Source organism: Bos grunniens, chromosome 11, assembly GCF_055505025.1.
Source record: "Bos grunniens cultivar Pamir isolate PY7600 chromosome 11, Bosgru_T2T1.0, whole genome shotgun sequence".
NCBI lineage: Eukaryota > Metazoa > Chordata > Mammalia > Artiodactyla > Bovidae > Bos > Bos grunniens.
The window spans coordinates 60,889,023-60,913,167 of NC_141175.1; the positions used below are offsets into that span (position 1 = coordinate 60,889,023).

A 24,145-nucleotide genomic window follows, 5' to 3' on the forward strand; every position below is an offset into this window, starting at 1 on the left:
GGGCAGGGGGTCGGAGGAAAGTGTGCCCTGCAATTTTTAATAAGACAGGGGTTCCACACGTCCCTCTTTGCCAAAGTGCTCAGTCACTCAGTTGTATCCTACTCTTTGCAAGCCTGTGGACTGTAACCCACCAGGCTCCTCTGTCCATGGCATTTCCCAGGCAAGAATACTGGAATGTGTTGCCATTTCCTACTCCAGGAGATCTTCCTGACCCAAGGATCGAACTTGCATCTTGGTGTCTCTTGCATTTGCAGGTGGATTCTTTACCACTGAGCCACCAGGGAAGCCCTTATAAATAAACTTGTATATGAAGCAAAGAAGACATACAGGTAAATGTTAATGACCATGCTAGACATAAATGAGGATTGGCTTGGCCTTCCCAGAAGAAATGGGGTCTTCCTCCATGGATTCAAAGGGAAAGAAAAATCAGAGAAGTTGTAGCAGCTTTCCAGAGACCAAAGGGAACAGATAGCTGGGGCCTGAGGGGACTGAAGGGCCTGAAGGAGGTGGGGTGGGGTGTGGGGGCAGACAGACAGATCCAGCACATGGTGGGGAAAGAGGTATGCCTGCACACCACCCCCTTCTCTCTCGTATTTCACAGCATTTACTCCATTGTGTAATTTCTAGCGTGTCAACCCACCTGGTTCTCACTTGCCTCCCCTCCCCAGAAGGAGGTACTTTGTGTTTTTTGCTATCACTATCTCCTACGGAAATGCTACCCCTAATCACTTTAGTGACAAACTGTGTGAGCCTCTTGATGAAAGTGAAAGAGGAGAGGGAAAAGTTGGCTTAAAACTCAACATTCAGAAAACTAAGATCGTGGCATCTGGTCCCATCACTTCATGGCAAATAGATGGGGAAACAGTGGAAAAAGTGACAGACTTTATTTTTTTGGGCTCCAAAATCACTGCAGATGGTGAGTGCAGCCATGAAATTAAAAGACGCTTACTCCTTGGAAGGAAAGTCATGACCAACCTAGACAACATATTAAAAAAGCAGAGACATTACTTTGCCAACAAAGGTCCATCTAGTCAAAGCTGTAGTTTTTCCAGTAGTCATTTATGGATGTGAGAGCTGGACAAGAAAATAGGCTGAGCACCAAAGAATTGATGCCTTCGAACTGTGGTGCTGGAGAAGACTCTTGAGAGTCCCTTGGACTGCAAGGAGATCAAATCAGTCAATCCTAAAGGAAATCAACCCTGAATATTCATTGGAAGGACTGATGCTGAAGCTGAAACTCCAATACTTTGGCCACCTGATGCAAAGAGCTGACTCATTTGAAAAGACCCTGATGCTGGGAAATATTGAAGGCGGGAGAAGGGGAAGAGAGGATGATATGGTTGGATGGCATCACTGACTCAATGAACATGAGTTTGAGTAAACTCCGGGAGTTGGTGATGAAAAGGGAGGCCTGGCGTGCTGCTGTCCGTGGGGTTGCAAAGAGTAGGACATGACTGAGTGGCTGAACTGAATTGAACTGTGTATACCCGCTCCAGCTGCCAAGTGTGAGGGGGCACAGTGTTATCCTCTAGTTCCAGCGGTTAGAAAACTGAGGGTGAGTGTGGACTGGAGAAGGTCAGGATCACTCATGAGACACCTGAGGTTACAGAGCCTGGTGGCAGGTGTCCTGGTTCCAGGCAGACAGGTCCACATGGGTGCACACAACCTCTAGGCAGAGTTGCCACATTTAGCAAATACACAACAGAAGATGCCCAATATTGGGAACATATTTACACTGAAAATTGACTCACTTCTCTGAAATTTAAATGTAGCTCTGGACTCTATTATATCTGGCAGCTCAACTCATGTCGAGCGCGCCCATCTCAGTAGGGTGTCACTCAACTAGCTTGTGCTTTGCAGCTCAGACCTCAGGCCTGCCAGTCACCCCATGGGTGAGGCAAGTGGTGACATTGCCCTCCTACTCATAAGGAAACAAGGCTCAGAGAGCTTCAGAAATGTGCCTGGGTAGCTCAGCTGGTGGGTGGGCAAGCTGGGGTCTGATCCAGGTCTGCGGCTCCCTTTAGCAGCATTTTCTTTCCATCCATAAATCAATTCCTTTGGGTATTCATGGATTGAACAAAGCATGAATTTCTTCTGAAGTGGAGTCACCTGAATTCACCTGTTTCCCCCACTGTCCAGGGCAGGGCCTGCCTGACTCAGAAGTGACACTCCAGACATGTTTGTGAAAATAAGAGGAAAGATGGAGAGATGGATGGAGGGAGGGAGGGAGGGATGATGGATGGATGGATAGATGGAGGGATGAATGGATGAATAGAAGGATGGATGGACGAATGGATGAATGGATAGAGGGGTGGAAGGAGGGATGGATGAATGGATGGGTAGGTGGATGGATCCTCAGAAAGCTCCCTCCTCACAACCACACTACAGGACTGAGGAGACTGAGGCTTGGAGAAGATTTAGCATCATTATGACACGACGACGTTCCCCTAAGGGCAAGTCTGGCCATGAGTGAATCACACCTTACTCCCAGGAAGCCCAGCGCCCTAAGGGCAGAGCTTTCCCAGAAGTGGTTCCCACCAGGCCAGTCCAGCAGCCAAAACGTCCATCTGGGTCCTGGCTCTGAGGAGGAAGCTGGACTGAAAGGAAGAAAGTTCAGGACCCATTCAACCACCTTGTCTATGATCCTCACTAGAAATGTAAGTTGACTGAGTCTCTGTCTCTCTCTCCCACTCTCTTTCCCTCTCCCCACCCACAGCACCCCCCCACCTTCTATTGCTTCTCACTGAATGAAGGGACAGAATGACCTGAGGGGTGAGGTCACTTCTTATGACCAACATGGCAGTCCCACCAATCACCTGGGAGAGAGCAACCTGACCGAGCAGGGATAGAGAGTCAAGGGTCAAAGGTGGAGACCAGTCTCTGTTTCCTGGAGGTAAGATGGCACCTCTTAGGCAGAAGTGGGCCAGGAACTGGGGAGCAGAGCCCAGGTCTCATGCATCTAGAATTTTCTTGGTTTATTCCCGCCCCCACCCTTTGTATTTAGTGTTACCTCTTTTAAAATGGCTCAGGTATCTTAATCAGAACAAAGGAGGGAGAAAGTATCCAACACGGGTCTCTTAGCTGGGTTCCGTCACCTTTGAAAGGAGCGGCCCTTCATGTCTCTAAGCACCATGATGGGTCAGGAAGCTTAAGGAAAACTTCTGGGAGAAGTGGGGTGGCTCTTTGGAATCCAAGAAAATGCTCTGAGTCCAGAAGCCAGTGAGGGGAAGGATTGGGGAGGGAGCGGAGAATGGGGGAGGGATGGGAGAGAAAGGGTGCTCTACTGGGCGGCCCGCAGGGCTCCTGTCCAGAGCGGAGTGACCACTGCTGGGGCTGAGCCTGTATTAGCTGATTGGAGGTAAAGGACACAGAACCCGAAGCTGGGGGACCAAGGGGTCATAAGTCCCTTCTACTCTCACCTAACCTCTCCCCCCAGCTTCAAGGCAAGGTTTTTTCCATCTTGGGGAAGGAAGGAGCCCAGATGTCACCTGGATCATCCTATTGAGAGTGGGTTCTCTTTTCACCCCCTGCTTGGGCACAGAGCCTGTGCCCTGAGGTGCTGAAGGCCACGGGAGGCCAGGGGAGAGCCTGTCCAAGGGGGACAGGGGACAGCACGAGTGTCACACATTCAGCCCCTACTCGCCATAACCTGGAGGCTCACAGCCTAGTCTCAAATCCTAACTACTACTGACCAGCCACATAACTCTGGTCCAAAACTTCACCTGGCTCCTTGCCTATGAAAGAAGGAAATAAGACGGATAAGTTTTCTCAGGAAGTTTGCTAGAAAATGGGAGCAGGGGCTTCCCCGGTGGCCCAGGGGATAACAATCCACCGTGCAATGCAGGGGACACCGGTTTGTCCCCTGGTCCCAGAAGATCCCACGTGCCACAGAGCAACTAAGCCCGTGCACCACAACTACTGAGCCTGTGCTCCAGAGCCTGAGAGTCGTAACTACTGAGCCCACGCTCTGCAACTCTTGAGCCCACGCTCCACACACTCTTGAGCCTGTGCTCTGCAACAAGAGAAGCCACGACAATGAGAAGCCTGCAACGAAGAGTGGCCCTCACTCATTGCAACCAGAGAAAGCCTGTGGAGCAACGAAGACCCAGTGCAGCCCAAAATAATTAAATGAATAAACAAATAAATAAAATCTTTTTAAAAAAGAAAGACAGAAAATGGGAGGGGGTCTGAGTGCCAACGCTGAGCCTGCTGCCCTTGGGAGGTGCTCAGAAATACCATGTCCAGCTTGGATTAACCTGGCTGCTTTGCAGGTCCCTTAACCTGGCTGCTTTGCAGGTCCATTTGGAGAAGAAAAAAATACATGAAAACAAGCAAACAAAAGGCCCTCCATGAGAGCACAGGCTTGGCCCCAGCTCCCTCTGTACCCGAGGAGTCAGTTCCTGGATGTCCTGTCTGGACTTTAAGCTTCCAACTCAGAAAGCTGCCTCCTTTTGTCCTGGCAACGTTCCCTTCCTATGCAAAAACCAAAGTCTTCTGGCCCATTCTGGGATTTAAGAGGTGATCTGCCCTGTCCTTCAGCAGCCCTGAGTGGCAGCCAGGTTAAGGGTATTGCTCTGAGGGCAGTTACCCTCCCTTCCCCCTCACGCTGTCCCCGGGCTGAGGTCACAGGACAGACACCCCTTCCTAAACCTGGGGCCAGGGCACCCGAGGTACATGACATATGATAAGGGGCCACCCCACATCCTGCCCACATGGAAGGCAGCTTCATGCAAATGTGCAGAGAGAGCGAGAGAGACAGTGAAACACACACACACACACACACGCCACTGGTGCTGAGAACCCTGAGATGGGTCAGCTGAGAAGCAGGCATGGAGGGAGAATGGAAAGGACAGAGAAGAAGAGAGAGTGGTGGGCAGAAAGGATGAGCCAGGGGCAGAGGAGATGAGGGGGCAGAGGGCCAAAGGGTAGCTACTGCCCACAGGAGGACAACAAAGCCTCAGGGCCAGCCTGGGCCTCCCCTCATGCCATCCTGGATCTCCCCCTCCCAAAACAAAAAGCCCTGAGCCCAGATTCTAATCATAGGCTGGGTGGTTCCTTATCTGTAGAGCAAGGAGCCCTGTGATGTCCTAAAGCCCGGGAGACAGGCCTCCTGGCTGAGTCCTCTGGGGTGTTTATTATCAGCTGATGACGGGTCACCCTTCCCAGGCTTTTAGCAGAGAAGAATGACTCTGCCTGTAGGATCTCAGGCCCTGGAATAAGGGGACAGTGGCTGAGGACAAGAACTAGGAAGCTTGATATTGTCCCAAACAGGGACGCCATTGAGAGTGACCTTGTTCCTGTCAACCATCAGGGCGATAAGCCTAAATTCGTGCTGCCGGGGCAAGCCAGCAAGTTGGGCCACCTCCCCCTAACCCAGCCTTGCTGCGGGGGCCTGAAGGCAAGGCAGGGCTGGGAGACCCAAGTCTGAGCTCCTACAATGACCACACCCAAAGCTGCCCCCACCCCAAAGCCCGGCCCGAATGGCTTCCTTCTCTCCAGGGTCTGGGTGGAGGGGGGTCAAGCCTCATTTGGGGCCTCTGGCCTCATTAACCCCCACTGGGCACCAGTCACCAGGAATCCAGGGAGGCTCACAGAAGATTCAGAAGGGACTCCCTGGGAGGCTGGGGTAAGTGGGAGCCACGGCAGGATTCAGGGAAAGGGCTAGATTGGGAGGCCGCTGGTTGATGGACAGGAGGAAGGAGAAGGATGGGGCTGTGGCCCAGGGCCGGGCTCACGGCAGATGCACAGGCCTTCAGGGCCCTCCATCCTGCCCACCTGCCCCACTAGGGTCTGCACATGACTCCCTGCACCCTCTGCCCCCACCCCACGCAGGCCCACCTTGCTCACCTCCAGAGGACCGAGAAGGGATGCGTGGGCCTGGCTCCCCCGTTGCGATCCTGCCGCCCGGCCCACCCGCCCTGTGAACGGCAAACGTGGCCGCTGCCGCTTCCGACTTCCGCTCCCCTCACCACACTCACCCTCCCTACCCACCTCAGGCCTCCAGGGCTCCCCTGCTGCTCTGCATCTCACACTTCCTGCCCCAATGTGAGAGCCCCTTCTCCCAGGCTCAGTGCCTCTGGCCGCCAGCCCCCTGCTCCTGGGGACCCCCACCCTCTGCACAGCCCAGAATCAGGGCCTGGGAGAGAAAAAGAGGAAGACGCAGCGCCCTGGGCTGCAAGCACGCCCCACCCTCCTCCCTGCGGGTCTGTCACCAGGTTCTCATCTCTGCCCAGCTCTTGGTTCCTTGAGCGGCACTCAGTGGGACTCAGGAGGGCCCTGGGGCTGCCAACTTTTCTTCTTCCCTCGATTTATGTGTGGCTAGGTCTTTCCAAGGGGCTTCCCAGGTGGCTGGCTCAATGGTAAAGGATCTGCCTGCCAATGCAGGAGATGCAGGTTCGATCCTTGATTAGGGAAGATCCTACATGCCTTGGAGCTACGTGCCTTAAGCCTGTGCACCAGAACTACTGAGCCCACGTTCCTCGAGCTGGTGCTCCTCACTAGTCACAACTAGAGAAAACCCTCGGGAAGCAACAATACCCACTGCAGCCAAAAATAAAGTAGTTAATTAATTTCTTTAAAAAAAGACCCACAATCAAAGGCTTCAGACCTGGGCCAGCCTGGCCCACAATACAGAGGGCGTGGCTCCAGCTACATCCCCAAACACACACCACACACACACACACACAGAGCAAGGAGTCCATAGGGACGTGCCTACCTGGCCTTTCTGCATCACACCCTGGGCACCCTGGAATCTAGGATTCTCTGCTTCCTGGACTCACAGGGTCTCTACCCTGTCTGTGGACATTGCATCACGGCTCTGTGTAGTCCAAGACCTGGAGGGAAGGGGAGAGACAGTCAAGAGGTGAACATGGCCTGGGCCTGAGGGCAGGTCACGTCCCAAGCCAGGACAGGGAAGAGAGAAGGAAGGGGACAAAGGCCGGGGGTAGGCTCTGCTGCCATATACAGTGATGGCTGAGGATCTCAATTCAAACTTGGGCCTCCAGGTCATCATTAAAGGGGGAGGCAGAAGAAGGGAATACTCTTTCCATAAGAGTTCATCAGCTGTGGTGTTATAACACTGACATATCCAAACACATCTCGATGGGGGGACCCTCCACTGTTCCGTTTCTGGGGCTGCAATGCTAGATGCAGGCTTATTTCAAGCACAGTGCAATGCAAACCTGGTTCCTTACCTCTTCTAAGCTGCTTCTCTACTGTATGGGGGATTCTTATTCCCAGCCAGGTGACAGAAACTCAAGTCACCTTGGCCTAAATGCCAACCCTCCCTCAGGCCAATCCTAATGCCAACCCTCAGGTCTCCAGCCTCACAAGGTGTCTGGAACATGGCCGGCGCTGACTCCATGCTGTCTCAATGTGAGAAGCCACTGACAGTCAGGAATAAAACACAGGATCCCCAGTGTTTCCCTGGTGGTCCAGTGGCTAAAACTCCACGCTCCCAATTAAGTGGCCTGGGTTCATCCCTGGTCAGGGAACTAGATCCCACATGCCACAACTAAGAATTCAAAAGATCCCATGTGCTACAACTAAGACCTGGCAGAGCCAAATCAATAAATATTAAAAACAAAACAAAACACAGGACTTCTGTCCTCAGGAGTTTCCAATCTAGTGACAGAAAATAAACAAGAAGTAATCAACATGTGATTATAAACTGTGAGGAGTGCTGGCAGGGGAACAGGTGGGGAGAGAAGAAAGTGATTGGGGGTGGGGGGCTCACTACGAGGGGAGACCAGGGGCATCATATCCCCATGAAGAGGAGCCAGGATGTGAAGAGAGAGCGTGGGGTGGGCATTTTAGGAAGATGAAACTGCATGTCTAGTTTCTTACCGAGACTGGAAAGGTCTCCAGGAGTGACAGCCAGACAGTGTGGGAGGGCGGGAGAAGTGGATGGGCTGGATCCCACAGGGTCCCCAGAGGTAAAGTAAGGAAGTGACAGGTGTATTTATTTTTCAGATTGCCTGGCGCTGCATGGAAAAGAGACAGTGGAAGTGCTCAGTGAGGTCAGGGAAGGGCTCTGTGACAGTCCAGGGGAGGCGGGATGGTGGCTTGGAAGGGGGTCAGAAATGGCATAGAAGGAAGACAGAGGATGTGGGACCTATATCAGGGATGCCTGGTAGAATCTGCCACTAAAGTGGTGAGAGGCAGAAGTCAAGGGTGACTTTTAGAGTTCTGGCTTGAGCAACTTCGAGGGGTGGTAATATTTGTGGAAATGGGAAAGAACTGGGGAGATGAGGCTCAGGGGAGAAAATCAAGGGTTTCAATCTTTAAATATTAGGTTTGAGATATCTGTGAGCTACTCAAGCAGGAGTGGCTAGTACCTAGAGTGGATGGGAGGGGCTGGGGTGCAGAAAGGAGCTCGAGTGTGACCAGCAGGAAGGCACCCACACTAGGGGCCGGCAGAGCCTCCCCAGGAGACGCCTGCAGAGGAGAGCGAGCAGAGGCTGTCAGGGAGGTGAGAATGAGAGCGTGTTGTTACCAAAGACAAGAGAGGAGAAAGACAACTTCAGAAGGAGGAAGTGGTCGGCTGTGTCAAACGCTGCTAGAAAGCGGAGGACGATAAGGAGCAAAGTGACCATTGAATGAGGCCCACAAGGAGGTTACAGACAAGCTGCGGGTGGGGGTGAAGACATGATGGGGGAGACCAAGAGGTGAGGACTGATCAGAAGCCAAGGACCGGGATCCGCCCCCTCCAGTCCCAGCTCTGCCCCATCCCAGGGCCCCTTAGCATGCTGGGCTGAGATGCCGTTGGTCAAGCCAGGTGCCAGGGATCAGCCTCCTCTGTGTATTTCTGAATCTCCACCCATCCCCCTGACTGTGAACTTCTCATGGGCGAGCACTGGTCCACTTGCCTCTATCACCACCCAACTGGTGGGGGCCAGGCTCATAACTGCTCCAAGGCCTTCTGATGAATGAAGGAGTCAAAGCTGCTCATCCTCATCCCTCGATCACATCAAAGCGACACTGTGGGAAATGGGGTCTGCCTCTCTCCTCCCAGCAGGTCTTGTATGTGTTTGGTGTGTGTGTTTGGTGGGGCTCTGGGATGTGGCCAGGGGGTGGTTCCTGCTTAGAGCAAACTCCAAGAAGAGACTCCTGCACCCATCAGCTCTGTTCCATCTCCTAGAACTTTCACCTCCTTCCCAAGATGCAAAGAACAGAGCTGGACAGCCAAGGAGGGCCTTCTGCTCACAGGGTGTGTGGCTCAGGGTGAGAAGGGGAAAGCAAACTGGCTCCTGCCCCCACAGCCCTGCCAGAGATGGACTTTGATCTTTTATGCCCCCTCCCCCTTCTGGGGGTCCCAGCCCACTGTCCCCCTCCCCTGGGCCCAGAAGATGCGCAATCTGCTGACCTGACCACAGCCCAGAGGCAGACAGCCCCTTCCTGCCTCCCCCAATGTGAGTGGCTTCCTGTTTGCCCGCAGAGGAAGCTGCTGGGTGCAGGTGGGGAGGCAGTGTCTCACAGACCGAGCGCAGGTTGGGGAGTGGAGCCCACCTTCCAGGAGAGGAGCTTTGGGGCTTTCAGCACGCAGCCCACACTCCTGAGAGGCAGAACGTGAGAGGACAGAGGGGATGGACACCTGACTTCTGACAACATTTCACAGAGGGACCCTAGGTGCTGACATTCATCGGGCCCTTTATAACCAGTATCTCCAAAATCTAGAGTCTAGGGTAGGGGTGGGGTGTCATGAGCCCCATGCCACAGAACAGATGAGGAGACCGAGGGTCAGAGTAGCCATTCTGGCTGAACTTGAGCCCAGGACTGCCAAACCAAATTCACTTCCTGCTATACCCCACTGCCATCCACACACCACTCATATGAAGGACCGAGTCTTCTTTCCAAGCATGTAGGGCCACGGACAGCCCAGTTTGAAAACTTACCTTTTAAAAAAATAATTTTACTTGTTTGTTTTTGGCTGCACTGGGTCTTCGCTGCTGCACGGGCTTTCTCTAGTTGCCATGAGTGGGGCCTACTTTCTAGTTGCAGGCTAGAATGGGCAGGCTTCTCATTGCAGTGGCTTCTTTTGTTGCAGAGCACAGGCTCTACAGCACAGACTCAGTAGTCAAGGCACACAGGCTTAGTTGCTCCGTGGCATGTGGGATCTTCCTGGATCAAAGATCAAACCCGTGTCTCCTGCATTGGCAGGTGGATTCTTTACCACTGAGCCACCAGGGAAGCCATGAATTCATTTTTAACAAAGCAGACCTTAGGAAAACTCTGATGCTGATGGAGCTCACTGCCATCCTTCTGCGGGTACTAGCTACCAGGCAGAGGGAGAGCTGAAGCCAGAGGCACCTCATTTGGGCCACATGTCCCTGTTGTCTCTGTAGAGATTTTGTTCTTCAAGGAGGCCTGGGATTGAGGCAGCCACATGTTCCTTCCTCCAGAAAATGGCCTTTGCCTCCTAGCCCTCAGGCCTTCACAAGCCTGGGCCCTTGGGGAGACAGACAGGGGGATGCCTGTCTTCCTAAACAATCCTCTGACAGCTTAGATGATGACGGCACATTGGCCAAGTGGACTGTGGGGTCCCTGGGAATCAGAGCAGAGAGCTGGGAGGGAGATCCAGGTAGAGGGCTTCTAGGGACCAAGTCCATGACAGGGTCTAGGGATGGGGTTCCTGGGGTGCCTCCCTAACACCTGTGGTCAGACTTTGGAGAGAGAGGTATCCCTGAGCAGGGCAAGACAGGGGGCAGAGGCCAGTGGTAACACCATCAAAAACCACCCTACACATGTGGACGCCAAGGCTGACCTTGATTTCCTAGGGAAGGGCAGGAAGTGATTATTACAAAAATGAGTGACAAGCTTCTGTCTCCTGTACTTGGTTGCCCAATCAAGTGCTGGGTACAGTAACTTTGTGAGGTGTCCTTTTCTGGCCTGGGGACAGGTGGCCAGGCCACCAATCCCTGGACCTTTTCTTCCACGAGAGTCTAGCCTCAGCTGCTCTCTCCTAGAGCTGCCCCATGCTTTCAGATTAGCATTTTCCATGTAGCCACTTGTCACAGGTACATTTAGGTAACCAGAAAGTAGGGGTCCACAGGTACTCACCTCTGTCCTCAAGCCCCCTTGGTACCCAGACAATGCTTACAAACATCTGTCTAAATACATATGCGTTAAGATAGACTCAGTGGTAAATAATCCGCCTGCCAATGCAGGAGACGCAGGTTCAATCCCTGATCTGGGAAGATCTCCTGGAGAAGGAAACAGCAATCCACTTCAGTATTCTTGCCTGGAAAATCCCATGAACAGAGGAGCCTAGTGGGCTACAGCCCCAAGGGGTCACAACGAGTCCGAAACAACTTAGTGACCGAACAAGATACTATAAAAGCAAAAATGCTCACAACTTCAACATCCATAATCAGGAAACAGATAAATTATGGGACAGCCATAGAGTGAAACCCGGCACCTTTAACTATCTTGCTTTTGAAGAGTATTTCATGAAGTGGAAAGATTCTCACGGCATATTATTAAGTAAGGAACTTGATTATATATTTGGCACAGTCTCATTTTTTAAAAATGTACGTACCTAGGCAATGAAATTGCAGAAAGTGAAGAGGAACTAAAAAGCCTCTTGATGAAAGTGAAAGTGGAGAGTGAAAAAGTTGGCTTAAAGCTCAACATTCAGAAAACTAAGATCATGGCATCTGGTCCCATCACTTCATGGCAAATAGATGGGGAAACAGTGGAAACAGTGTCAGACTTTATTTTTTGGGCTCCAAAATCACTGCAGATGGTGACTGCAGCCATGAAATTAAAAGATGCTTACTCTTTGGAAGAAAAGTTATGACCAACCTAGATAGCATATTGAAAAGCAGAGACATTACTTTGCCAACAAAGGTCTGTCTAGTCAAGGCTATGGTTTTTCCAGTGGTCATGTATGGATGTGAGAGTTGGACTGTGAAGAAAGCTGAGCGCCGAAGAATTGATGCTTTTGAACTGTGGTGTTGGAGAAGACTCTTGAGAGTCCCTTGGACTGCAAGGAGATCCAACCAGTCCATTCTGAAGGAGATCATCAGCCCTGGGATTTCTTTGGAAGGAATGATGCTAAAGCTGAAACTCCAGTACTTTGGCCACCTCATGCGAAGAGTTGACTCATTGGAAAAGACTCTGATGCTGGGAGGGATTGGGGGCAGGAGGAGAAGGAGACGACAGAGGATGAGATGGCTGAATGGCATCACTGACTCGATGGACATGAGTCTGAGTGAACTCCGGGAGTTGGTGATGGACAGGGAGGCCTGGCGTGCTGTGATTCATGGGGTTGCAAAGAGTCGGACATGACTGAGCGACTGAACTGAACTGAGGCAATGAAATACCAAAACACTGGTTGATAGTGGCAATCTCTGTGTGGTAACAATACACAGGATTTTAAGCTCTTTATGGTTGTGTGTGTGTGTGTGTGTGTGTGTGTGTGTGTGTGTACCTGCTGTTAAAAACAAATAGGGATGGACTTCCCTGGTGGTCCAGTGGTTAAGACTCTGTGCTTTTTTTTAATGCAGGGGGCGAGGGCTTGATCCCCGGTCAGAGGGCTAAGATCCCACATGCTGAGTGGTAGGTTCAAATTAAAAAATAATACAATACAGTCAAAGCTATGGTATTTCCAGTAGTCATATATGGATGTGAGAGTTGAACCAAAAGAAGGCTGAGTGCTGATGCTTTAAAACTGTGGTGCTGGAGAAGACTCTTGAGAGTCCCTTGGATAGCAAGGCGATCAAATCGGTTAATCCTAAAGGAAATCAACCCTGAATATTCATTGCAAGGACTGATGCTGAAGCTGAAGCTCCAATACTTTGGCCACCTGATGCGAAGAACCGACTCACTGGAAAAGACCTTGATGCTGGGAAGGATTGAAGGCAGGAGGAGAAGGGGACGACAGAGGATGAGATGGTTGGATGGCATCACTGACTCAATGAACATGAGTTCTAGCAAACTCTAGGAGATGGTAAAGGATAGGGAAGCCTGGCATGCTGCAGTCCATGGGGTTGCAAAGTTGGACACAACTTAGCAATGGAACAAAAACAAATACATATGATGTTTGTCATCAGTAAAAATAAATTTGTTGTATTAAATTACAGAGAAATATTTAATTTCTCTGCTTACTTTAAAGGCTGGGAGTCTCTTTGCCAACACCCCTTACCCCCTCTGGTTGCCAGAGGGGGACTTGTGTGGGATGGAGGTGAGCCTGAGAGGATCTGTATGGGACCCCCTCATTGTTACCACCTCTCAACTGGCTGCAGGGTGACTTCTCTGATGCTGGTGTAGGGACCTACCTGGGGCCCCAGAACTGATACAGAGTTTAAGATGAAGACATTTGAGATCTTTCAGATACACTAAGAAACCATCTCAGAGCTTAACTTATTGGTTAAGAAATACGGTTGTCATAAATTCCTTCTGCAGGGCAGATCTACTCCCAGAAGGAAGAACTGAATAAAATCTACCCCACCTCCCTTCTCTAGGAGAGATTTATGGCCCACAAGGATACTGAAAAAAACAGTCATAAGTATAAAGACCAACACTATCCTATTTTCTCATTTCATGTGTTCTAAAAACACATCAGTCTTACGAAAAGAAACCTATTTGTTCTTCACCTGGAAGCCTTTTTCTCCCTCCTCCCTTTCCTCTACTAATTTAGGTATATAAGCCTTTAACCCTTTAACAAGTGAAAAGTGAAAGTCGCTCAGTTACGTCTGACTCTTTGCAACCCTTTAACAAGCCAGCTACTTAGATTGACTCTCATGTGCAGGCCAATAAAACTTTTTCTACTGTTAATCATCTGTCAGTATAATTCACAGGTACCAGTGACAACATCTTAGAGGGTTCTTGTTGTTTAGTCGCTAAGTCATGTCTGACTCTTCCGTGACCCTGTGGACTATAGCCCACCAGGCTCCTCTATGCATGGGATTTTCCTGGCAAGAATACTGGAGTGGGTTGCCATTTCCTTCTCTGCGATTTTCCTGACCCAGGGATCAAACTGGCATCTCCTGCTTGGCAGGCAGATTCTTTACCACTGAGCCACCTGGAAAGGCCCTTTAGAGGGTAAAGTTTTTCTTTTCCCCCTCTCCCACATCGTTCCTGGGTCAGGAAGATCCGCTGGAGAAGGGATAGGCTACCCACTTACTTCAGTATTCTTGGGCTTCCCTTGTGGCTCAGCTAGTAAAGAATCCGTCTGCAATGCAGGAGACCTGGGTTCGATCCCTGGTTGGGAAGATCCCCTGGAAAAGAGAAAGGCTACACTCCAGAAAGGCCTGGAATTCCATGGACTGTATAGTCCATGGGGTTGCAAAGAGACATGACTGAGCAACTTTCGCTTCACTTCACATCGTAAAGATTATCTCCTCCATGAATCCACCAATCTAAAGCTGTATTTGCCTAAGTAGGCATATGGTATACATAATAAACATTTTTAATAGTTAAGAATGTATTTGAATATACAGTAAAAAGTCATGATTTCACAGATATTGTTGCTAAGGACCACACTAAAGTAAATTATGCCTACTTCACATTGATTTTTCAAACTGCGTGCACTCAGGGGAAAATGTTACATGAAATAGTATAGGTGGAAAATTCTCATGTCAGAAATCATGACAAACTATGTGAATGAGTAGACACTTTCTATACAGCTGAGTTCAATCTTTCAGGCAGTTACTCTTTTGGAGAAAGAACTGCAGTACTCCTTATAATACTAACTGGCCTTCATATATCATTGATTGATGAGCACAGAATTCAATTCAGGTGCACAACTGGCAGAAAATCAAGGCTCTTGTGTTACCTAAAGGAACAGATATGCTCTGATATAGTGAAGAAGGGAGACAAAAAGAGCAAGGCATTTCCTGGGGCCCCCAGAAAGGTCAGTGTTCCCTTGGAGGTGCTCACACTTAAGCCTGCCCAGAGCAACAAAGCCATGGGCTTCCCAGTGCCCTCTACATGCCAGCTGGAGATGATCATGTCTATCAACAGTGGCCCATGGGGACAGAGGAAGCAGCCAGTCTGGCTTGGCAACTTCCAGCTGGAACAGTGCTAGGGCCCAGAGCTCCTCCCCAGGGAGAGAACCCACACACCTGTGCTTTCTGAGGTCATTTCCCTCCTGTCTGCCTCAACCCTTCCACGCATCCTCCAAGGATCCATGGAGAGACACCAGGAAGGCAGAGAGCCCTTGTTGGCCGTCCCCTGACCAGCTTTTCATGAGAGGATGCATCCTCAAGGTTGTGGAGCCAGCAGAGGGCAGAGTTCAAAGGGCATCCATGCCTCCTTGTTGGTCCAGCCTCTCCATCCACTTCTCCCTGCATGCCTGCCCAGGGGTTTGTTCTAGAGGGGCCTCTTCTGCCCTTGGGGGCTTCCCTGGAAATTCAGATGGTAAAGAATCTGCCTGCAATGCAGGAGACCTGGGTTCAATCCCTGCATTGGGAAGATCCCCCGGAGAAGGAAATGGCAATCCACTCCAGTATTCTTGCAGGCGAAATCCCAAGGATTTCTCATGGACTTCCATGAGAAGCCTGGCGGGCTACAGTCCATGGGGTCACAGAGTCAGACACAACTTGGCAACTAAACAATAACAACAGCACATGATGACCTACCCATTCCCACATGTTCACCTCCTACCCATTCCTGCATGTTCACCTCCTACCCATTCACTGAAGGTTCAGGAACACTCCTCAGCCTGCAGTCCTAACTACCAACGAGAATACTCTAGGTAGGCGAGCAGGACTTCAGAATAATTAGGCACCCGACAGCCTGTCCACATGCCCGTGAGTGCACCTCCCACCCCTGTGCCCAGGCCTGCCCCCGGTCCTGTCAGTGACATCCCATCTGCCTGGTTTCCCCAGGTTAGCAGGCACCCTTCATGCCTCCAGCACCCAGTCCCGCTGGTTCTCCCTGCCCAGCAGCCCCACCATTCCTCCCTTACCTGAAGAACCCCAGGGACCTCCCCTGCTTCCCAGGATCACGTCCACGGTCCCAATTCTCCTTTAGGAGACCACCCCTGCCCTTGAAAATCCTTCCTGATTGACCCCTAGCCCACTGCCTCTCCCTGTTGCCTTTAGGGAAAGCCCAACACTGGCATTTGAGATCCTCCCCCAACCTCTCCTGGGACCACACACGCCTACCCTGAGCCATGCCCCCAGTCTATGGGGCTCCCCTGAACGTTCCTGGAACTTTCACACATCGGCATGTCCTCATGCTGGGCTCCTGGTCAGCTCTATTTCCCTTCCCCATTCTCCTTTCCTCCTAGCCAATCCTCTTCATCTGCCAAGGCTCACCCCCATCATGCCATTTCTCCCAAAAAACTTTCTAGACCAAGCCAATAAGAATCAATGGTTATACTTGATGACATAAATCAAAGCAAGATCCTCTATGACCCATCTCCTAGAATAATGGAAATAAAAACAAAAGTAAACAAGTGGGACCTAGTTAAACTTAAAAGCAGATACACAGCAAAGGAAACTATAAACCGGGTGAAAAGACAACTCTCCAGAATGGGAGAAAATAATAGCAAATGAAGCAACTGACAAAGGACTAATTTCCAAAATATACAAGCAGCTCATACAACTCAATACCAGAAAAACAAACAACCCAATCAAAAAGTGGGAAAAAGATCTAAACAGACATTTCTCCAAAGAAGACATACGGATGGCTAACAAACACATGAAGATGCTCAACGTTGCTCATTATTAGAGAAATGCAAATCAAAACTATGGATATCACCGCAGAATGGCCACTATCAAAAAGTCTACAAACAATAAATGCTGGAGAGGGTGTGGAGAAAAGGGAACCTTCCTGCACTGTTGGTGGGAATGTAAATTGATACAGCCTCTATGGAAGACAGTATGGAGATTCCTTAAAAATCTAGGAATAAAACCACCATATGACCCAGCAATCCCATTCCTAGGCATATACCCTGAAGAAACCAAAATTGTAAAAGACACATGTACCCCAATGTTCATTGCAGCACTATACAACAGCTAGAACATGGAAGCAAGCTAGATGTCCATCAACAGATGAAATGGATAAAGAAGTTGTGGTACATATACACAGTGGAATATTACTCAGCCATAAAAAGGAACACATTTGAGTCAGTTCTAATGAGGTAGATGAACCTAGAGCCTCTTATACAGAGTGAAGTCAGAAAGAGAAAGAGAAATGTCATATACTAATGTATATATATGGAATCTAGAAAGATGGTACTTATGAATTTATTTACAAGGCAGCAATGGAGAAACAAACATAGAGAACAGATTATGGACATAGGGAGAGGGAGGAGAGAGTGAGATGTATGGAGAGAGTAACATGTAAACTTATATTTCCATATGTAAAATAGATAGCCAATGGGAATTTGCTGTATGTCTCAGGGAACTCAAACAGGGGCTCTGTATCAACCCAGAGGGGTGGGATGGGGAGGGAGGTGGGAGGGAGTTTCAGGAAGGAGGGGATATATGTATACCTATGGCTGATTCATGTGGAGGTTTGACAGAAAACAAAATTCTGTAAAGCAATTATCCTTCAATTTAAAAATAAACTAATTTTTAAAAAAAGAATCAATGGTTATGATAATTTCGTAATTCCAACCATGGGATGCAATCAGAAGCAATACACCAATCAGTACAACAATTGCTTCTGATAGTACAACAATCAGAAGCAATAAACCAAGTGTCCAGACACCAGCCAGATAAATCTTAAAAAACAGCATCGAGTTTCACAGTAAGATCGAGATTTGTAGCACAATACAACGTCTGTAAGTTTAAATTACATGCACATATAAATCAACACCATACATTTCTCTAAAATAGTCTCATCCCAGGATAAACATATCATAAATATATCAGAGTAGCTGCTGTGCACAAAAGGAAGATGCTGAAGGGCAGTAAGTGATGAGGGATAAAGAGGAAATCATAATAAGATCCCTTATAATTCCCTCAGAATTCAAAAACAACATGAAGACAAAAATCCAAATTAAACCAGAGGCCAAGGACATGAACAGAAAGAGAAAGAAAAAGGGCTTAAAAAATACAGGAGACTCATAACATTGCTCATGATAAAGAAATACCTATTAAACATGACAACGTGATGCCCAAGTCTGCAGGGCCATGCCAACACAAACAAGCAATCCTGAAAGTAGTAAGTCAGACTGGGGCTTTGGAAAGCAGGCTGGCAGCATCAGTGGAAATCTAAAATACACAGAGCTTTTCAGTCAGTAGTTATATGTTTATAGATTTCCCCTGCTGAAAGTCACAAGAGTGAGCGAAGATGTAGATACATGCGTGTGTGCTAAGTCACTTATGTCCGACTCTTTGTGACCCTATGAACCGTAGCCCACCAGGCTCCTCTGTCCATGGGATTCTCCAGGCAAGAATACTGGAGTGGGTTGCCATGCCCTCCTCCAGGGAATCTTCCTGATGCAGGGATCAAACCTGCATGGGCAGGTGAGTTCTTTACCACTAGCGCCACCTAAGAAGCCCGATGTAGGTACAAGTATCCAAATGCATACTTATCTACCACAGCAAACAAACTAACAAAAATAGGAAAAACAATTTAGAAGACCATAAAAGAATGACTAGAGAAATACAGTACAAACATATTTATTTTAAAAAGATGAAGTATATCTCTGTCCTGAATCAGAATAAGTATATTAAGTTAAAAAAAAAAAAGTACACATCTGAGTTTTCTTATTTGTGTTAAAAAAAAAAAGTACCATCTAGGGCTTCCATGGTGGTCCAGTGGTTAGGAATCTGCCAGCAAATTCAGGGGACCCAGGTTCGACCCCTGGTCCAGGAAGATCCCACATGCTGCAACTAAGCCTGTGTGCCACAATTGCCACAATTACTGAGGCTTGAACTCTGCAACGAGGGAAGCCACCGCAGTGAGAAGCCCAGGCACTGCAACTAGAGAGCAGGCCCCGCTCGCTGCAAATAGAGAAAAGCCCACAGGAAGCAACCAAGACCAGCGCAGCCAAAAGTAAATAATAAAATTAATTTAAAAATACTTTTTAAAAAGTACAATTCATACATGCTCATTTACAAGTAGAACATTTGTCTGCAAGCATTCTCAATTGCCTCTGAGGAGGACTGGGAATCAGAGGACAGGACAACAAGAGAGATTTCTGTGTTCCTTAAGGGCTGTTTGAATAAACATCTGTAAAAACCAATTTTTAACAGGCAAGTAGTACCTTTCAAAATATTTTTAAAAGAATTTGTAACCCACACAAAGATTGTCTTATAAAGAAGAGATGGAATGCACCCATAAGCCCTGCTGTTGTCTAAGAACCCCCTGCTATGAGACACCCTGGAGCCGTAATAAACATCCCATCAGCCAAAGCTTCTCTCCCTCTTTCAGAACACTTGGCTCTAAAACTGCACCACATGATTATAAATCCTGATTCTTCTTCAGTCACTAGCTGTGTAGAAAAGTGGGCAACTTGCTTCTCGCTGGCCTCAGTTTTTTCATCTGTGAAATGGGGTTGTCTGTACCTCACAGACGTGCTATGAGGCTGGTTTGTGTTTGCATATAAGGTGCTTAAAGGAGAGCCTAGCATATAGTACAAATCAACATACCCTTCTGTCTCTTTTGAGCCTACTAATCAGATTATTCTTTGTAAAAGATTATTGGAATTTTCCTAGACGACAACAGTTGTGCTCCCCATAAGATTTAAAGATTTAAAAAAGATTTAAAAAACTTGTGGTCTGCCTCCCACTTTAGCCCATGTCCTTTTAATGGATGCTGGGTGTAAGAAAAACAAGTGAGGGATTTCCCGGGTGGTCCAGTGGTTAAGACTCTACGCTTCCAACTTAGGGGGTGAGGGTTCAATCCCTGGTCGGGGAACTAGGATCCCACATGCCAAGGGGCATGGCCAAAAAATAAATAAATAATTTAAAAATTAAATTACAAAAAAGAAAAGCAAGTGATACCTCTCCTACCAAGAGACACTCTCCATCTCTGGTGATTGCCTATTGCCCTGCTAGTGTAAACCACCAGGCCTGACCCTGAGTTTTCTTACTTGTGTGCGTGCAAACTCACTTTAGTCACGTCTGACTCTTTGTGACTCTATGGACTGTAGCCCACCAGGCTTCTCTGTCCATGGGATTCTCCAAGCAAGAATACTGGAGTGGGTTGCCATTTCCTTCTACAGGGATCTTCCCAAACCAGGGATTGAACCAGCATCTCTTATGTCTCCTACACTGGCAGGGGGGGCTCTTTAACACTAGCACCACATAGGAAGTTTTCTTGGGAGATGTAAATCTTCTTGTCACAGCAGCTGAGAGCATCACCTGCCCTCCTGCATGTCTCTGGTCAGCAGTCTAAACCCCACCCCCTCTAATGAGAGCTGCAGATGCCTGCTCACCTCCCACGGCCATGAAGGCCTCCTTCCCATTCCTCTAACATGTTCAGCAATGCCCAGTCTGCTCCAGCCTCCTTTATATCTCTGGGCCTTTGCACTTTCTCTTCCCTCTGCCTGGAATGTTCTTTCCCCAGAGAGTCACATACCTGTGTCTTGTCTACACTTGGCTCCTCACTACACTTGGTCAGCACAGCCTGCCCTGACCACCCTACTGAATCCAGGAGCCCCCATCATCTTCTCACCCCTTAAGCCACTTTGCTTTTGTCCATAGCATTTATCTGACATGACAATAAAACAACTGTTATTGTTACTGTGGACTTCCTTGGTGGCTCAGACAGTAAAGAATCTGCCTGCAATGCAAGAGGCCCAGGTTTGTTCCCTGGGTTGGGAAGATCCCCTAGAGAAGGGAATGGCAACCCACTCCAGTATTCTTCCCTGGAGAATTCCATTGGCAGAGGACCCTGGCAGGCTACAGTCTGTGGGGTTGCAAGGATTCAGACATGACTGAGCGAATCTCTGTGTTACTATGTGTTGTTACTGTCCATTTCTCTCCACTGGAAAATAAGCTCTATGAGAGGAAAGACTGTCTTATTCAGTGATGTATACTTAACACCCAGAACAGTGCCTAACATGTGGGTCCTCAGTATTTGTCAAATAAATGAACAAGTAAGTGACTCAAAAGAATATGTCTTCTGGGATTTCCGTGGTGGTCCAGTGGCTAAGACTCCTTGCTCCCAATGCAGAGGGCCTGGGTTTGATACCTTGTCAGGGAAGTAGATCCCACATGCCACAACTAAGAGTTCACATGCTGCAACTAAGACTCCGCACAGCCAGATAAATAAATAAATATTAAAGAGAAAAAAAAGATATGTCTTCCAGGGAAACTCAAATCGATGCCTCAGATTTAAACCTCCCAACAAGTCAGACAGCTTCCCTGGTGGCTCACTGGTAAAGAACTCGCCTGCCAATGCAGGAGACAAGGGTTCAGTCCCTGGGTTGGGAAGATGTCCTGGAGAAGGAAATGGCAACCCACTCCAGTATTCTTTCCTGGAGAATGCCATGGACAGAGGAGCCTGGCTGGCTACAGCCCATGGGGACGCAAAGAATCAGACACGACTGAGCACGCATGCTCATGCCCATCGTCATCCCGCTTTGTTTTGTTTTACAGCACTTCTCACTCTCTGAAATAATATGATTCATCTGCTTACTTATTTTCTCTTTCCCACAACTCATGTAAATAAGAGCAGTTATATTCTCAGTGCCTCCATGTCTGATTAGTAGTTGGCACTCAGTAAATTTTGGATGGATGAATGAATGACCCTTCTTCAGACCCCTCACCTAAGGAAAACACCATATCTGGAAGAAAAGAATGAATCACTCAGCAGGGTCAGCTGTCTAAATCTGACCTTGGTGTGTTTCACATGTAGAGGGGCTCAGAGACATTCAATTAGTGGCTAATTACATTCAATCAACCCTGGGCCAGGGGAAGGTTCAAGGGCAGGTGGGGCCCCTGGCTGCCCTAGCCTTCACTTTGCTGCTGCCCACCTGACCCAGACATGCAGGCCACGGACACAGGGGTCTGGGTGAGCACAGTTAGCAATGCACTGCACCTTGCAGCCCCGGGGGGAAACACACCTGCAAAGAACTCACAGTCCTGGCTCCGCTATTTTACTGAAAGAAGCTAAACTCAAGCCCAGGGCCAGAAAGAACCCTAGCGGGATAATGAGAATTTGTTAGCCAGGCAGACACTGTTTACCGTCTTAGGAATCTCTGGGGTTTTCTGACCAGACACACCTAGCAGGGCCAAGGAGATGGGGGCCAGCACCCAAGGAAATGGGGAACAGCTGGCTTCTCCTCCATCCCCGTGCGCTCCTGGAGAGGTGGACAGCCTGCCAGGCCGGCCAGGCTCCCAGCAAACAGAGAGAAGGTCCTGGCCGGGTCACAAGCCCAGGGCCCACCGAGGCCAATGGGATATAAGGAGTAGGGCCCTCGGTGGCGCCCGGCTCAGACGCTGGAGGCTTTTGAGGACTCCTCCTGCACCCAAATGCAACCCGCCCAGCTGGAGGAGATCAGTGGGGCCACTGGCAACCCAGGCCGGGGCAGGCTCTGCTGTCCCCCTGCGGTCCCTGGCCCCGCCCCCTGATGAAGTTGAAGGCGGAAGACCCCCGACTCGCTCCCGCTCTCCCCGGTTGCAAAGGGGCTCCCCCGGTCGGCGCCCCAGTGCGCTGGCACACGGTCCCCATCGAGGGCGGCGCGGGGCCCCACCTGCTCTTACCCGAGTCCCACGGGGCTCCTGCTCCGGCCGCCCACCCGCCCGGGCGCCCCATGGCCCGGAGCCCAGGCGCGGGCTTGGGGGCTGCGGGGCGGCGGCTGCGCCGGGGGCCGGGCCGGTCCAGCTCTGGCGCGCGGCTCGCGGGAGGCACTGGGTTTCCGGCGCGGAGACTAGGGCGGCGGCAGAACCGGCGGCGCGGGGCGGGGCGGGCGAAGCCGTCCGACTGGTCTGACGGCGGCGGCGCGGGCCGGCAGGGCGGGCGGGCGCCTCCTGCACGACCTGCGGTGCTCCAGCCGGGCCCGCCGCCGGCGTCTGGAGCCCCGCTCCGGTGTCCTCCTCCAGCCCAGACACCAGCCGGAATCTCAGACGTGTGCACGGCCCCAAGCCGGGTCCAAATCCGAGTCCCTCCAAACCCATCCTGTAGTAGTTCTTATTTGGGCTCAAGAAAAAAGTGGCATTGTTTGAGCTCGGAATTTCAGCCGTCTATAACTTGATTTACTGTGAAATTTCGCTTGATGGTTTAGGGATCGGTGGCTTGGAGACGAATAGCTGTGTCTTGAAACTTGAATTTGTCTTAGTAAACATGTCCTCAGAGGTCGTGGTATTGGCAGGAGGCTCTTATTTTTCAATGCCCCACTAGATGCCAGTCTAGTTTCTGTCTGTAACTGTGTAAGGCGCTCTATGTGAAAATCGAAGTGAGTCCATATTTCTAGTGCAGTCAGTGATACTTTAGCTTCCTTAGAGATAGACAACAGAAGTCCGTTTCGTTCTCCTTTCTTTTCTTCTTTGGCCACATCTCACCGCAAGGGTTGAGATCCCCACCGCCTGCAGTGGAAGGGCAGAGTCTTACTGGACCACCTGGAAGTCCTTAGAAGTTCCTCTGTGTTGGATGAGGTCCTCTTCAAGCAACAACAGCAGCGATTACTAGTATTTAATATATGAGCGTTGTCAATATGCCAGCCACTAGCTCTCTGTCTTAATACTTAATCCTATAATCACCCTATAAGGTAGAAAGCCATCCCTATAAAGGAAATGGAGGCACAGAGAGGTGAAGTAACCTGACCCATGACACACAGATAAGAGCTGTCTGTCACCATGCAACGCTGTTGCTTTGTCATTTTTGGATGACAGACTTGATGCTAGGTCAGCAATACTACAACTCAATAATAACGTTTGGTAATGGTACAAACATTTACTGTGCACCTACTGTATGTATGTCAGACACTGACTAGGTACTGTGGAATAGAAGCCTGCACCAGATACTCAGAAAGTTCTTCGTCCAGCAGGGGAGTGGTATGTTGTAAACTGGTGCTGGGAGGTGAGGGGCCACTCCCTGAGGGGAAAGATCCTAGCAAGGAGGGAGCCACACAGGGAAAAGGTGCAACAGGTAACTTCCTGCAAACTCCCCTCAAATCCTTGGCTGACTCTGAACACGCATGGGGCAAGAACTCACATGACCCAAAGGAAAACAAGAGCCGAACAGAAATTTGAACAGTTCGTTGCCTGCTGCTGGGAAGTTTGGACTCAAGTCCTGCTGT

The 24,145-nt window shown here is 49.7% G+C and overlaps 1 protein-coding gene across 8 annotated transcripts in view; it reads right to left on the reverse strand.

The window, feature by feature from the left end:
- PSD4 (pleckstrin and Sec7 domain containing 4) overlaps positions 1–23,039 on the reverse strand; it is a 44,849-nt gene extending 21,810 nt beyond the window's left edge. For 2 of the 8 annotated variants that reach the window (XM_086323710.1, XM_086323708.1), the window contains exon 1: positions 22,611–23,039. In XM_086323710.1, coding sequence (XP_086179836.1) covers positions 22,611–23,024 — 414 coding nt within the window. In that variant the 5' untranslated portion in view covers positions 23,025–23,039. Of the gene's footprint in view, positions 1–5,847; positions 5,965–5,991; positions 6,096–6,715; positions 6,834–22,600 lie in introns of those variants that run through there. The other 6 variants (XM_086323716.1, XM_086323713.1, XM_086323711.1 and 3 more) reach the window with 5 other exon arrangements.
- Between the last annotated feature and the right edge of the window lie 1,106 nt (positions 23,040–24,145).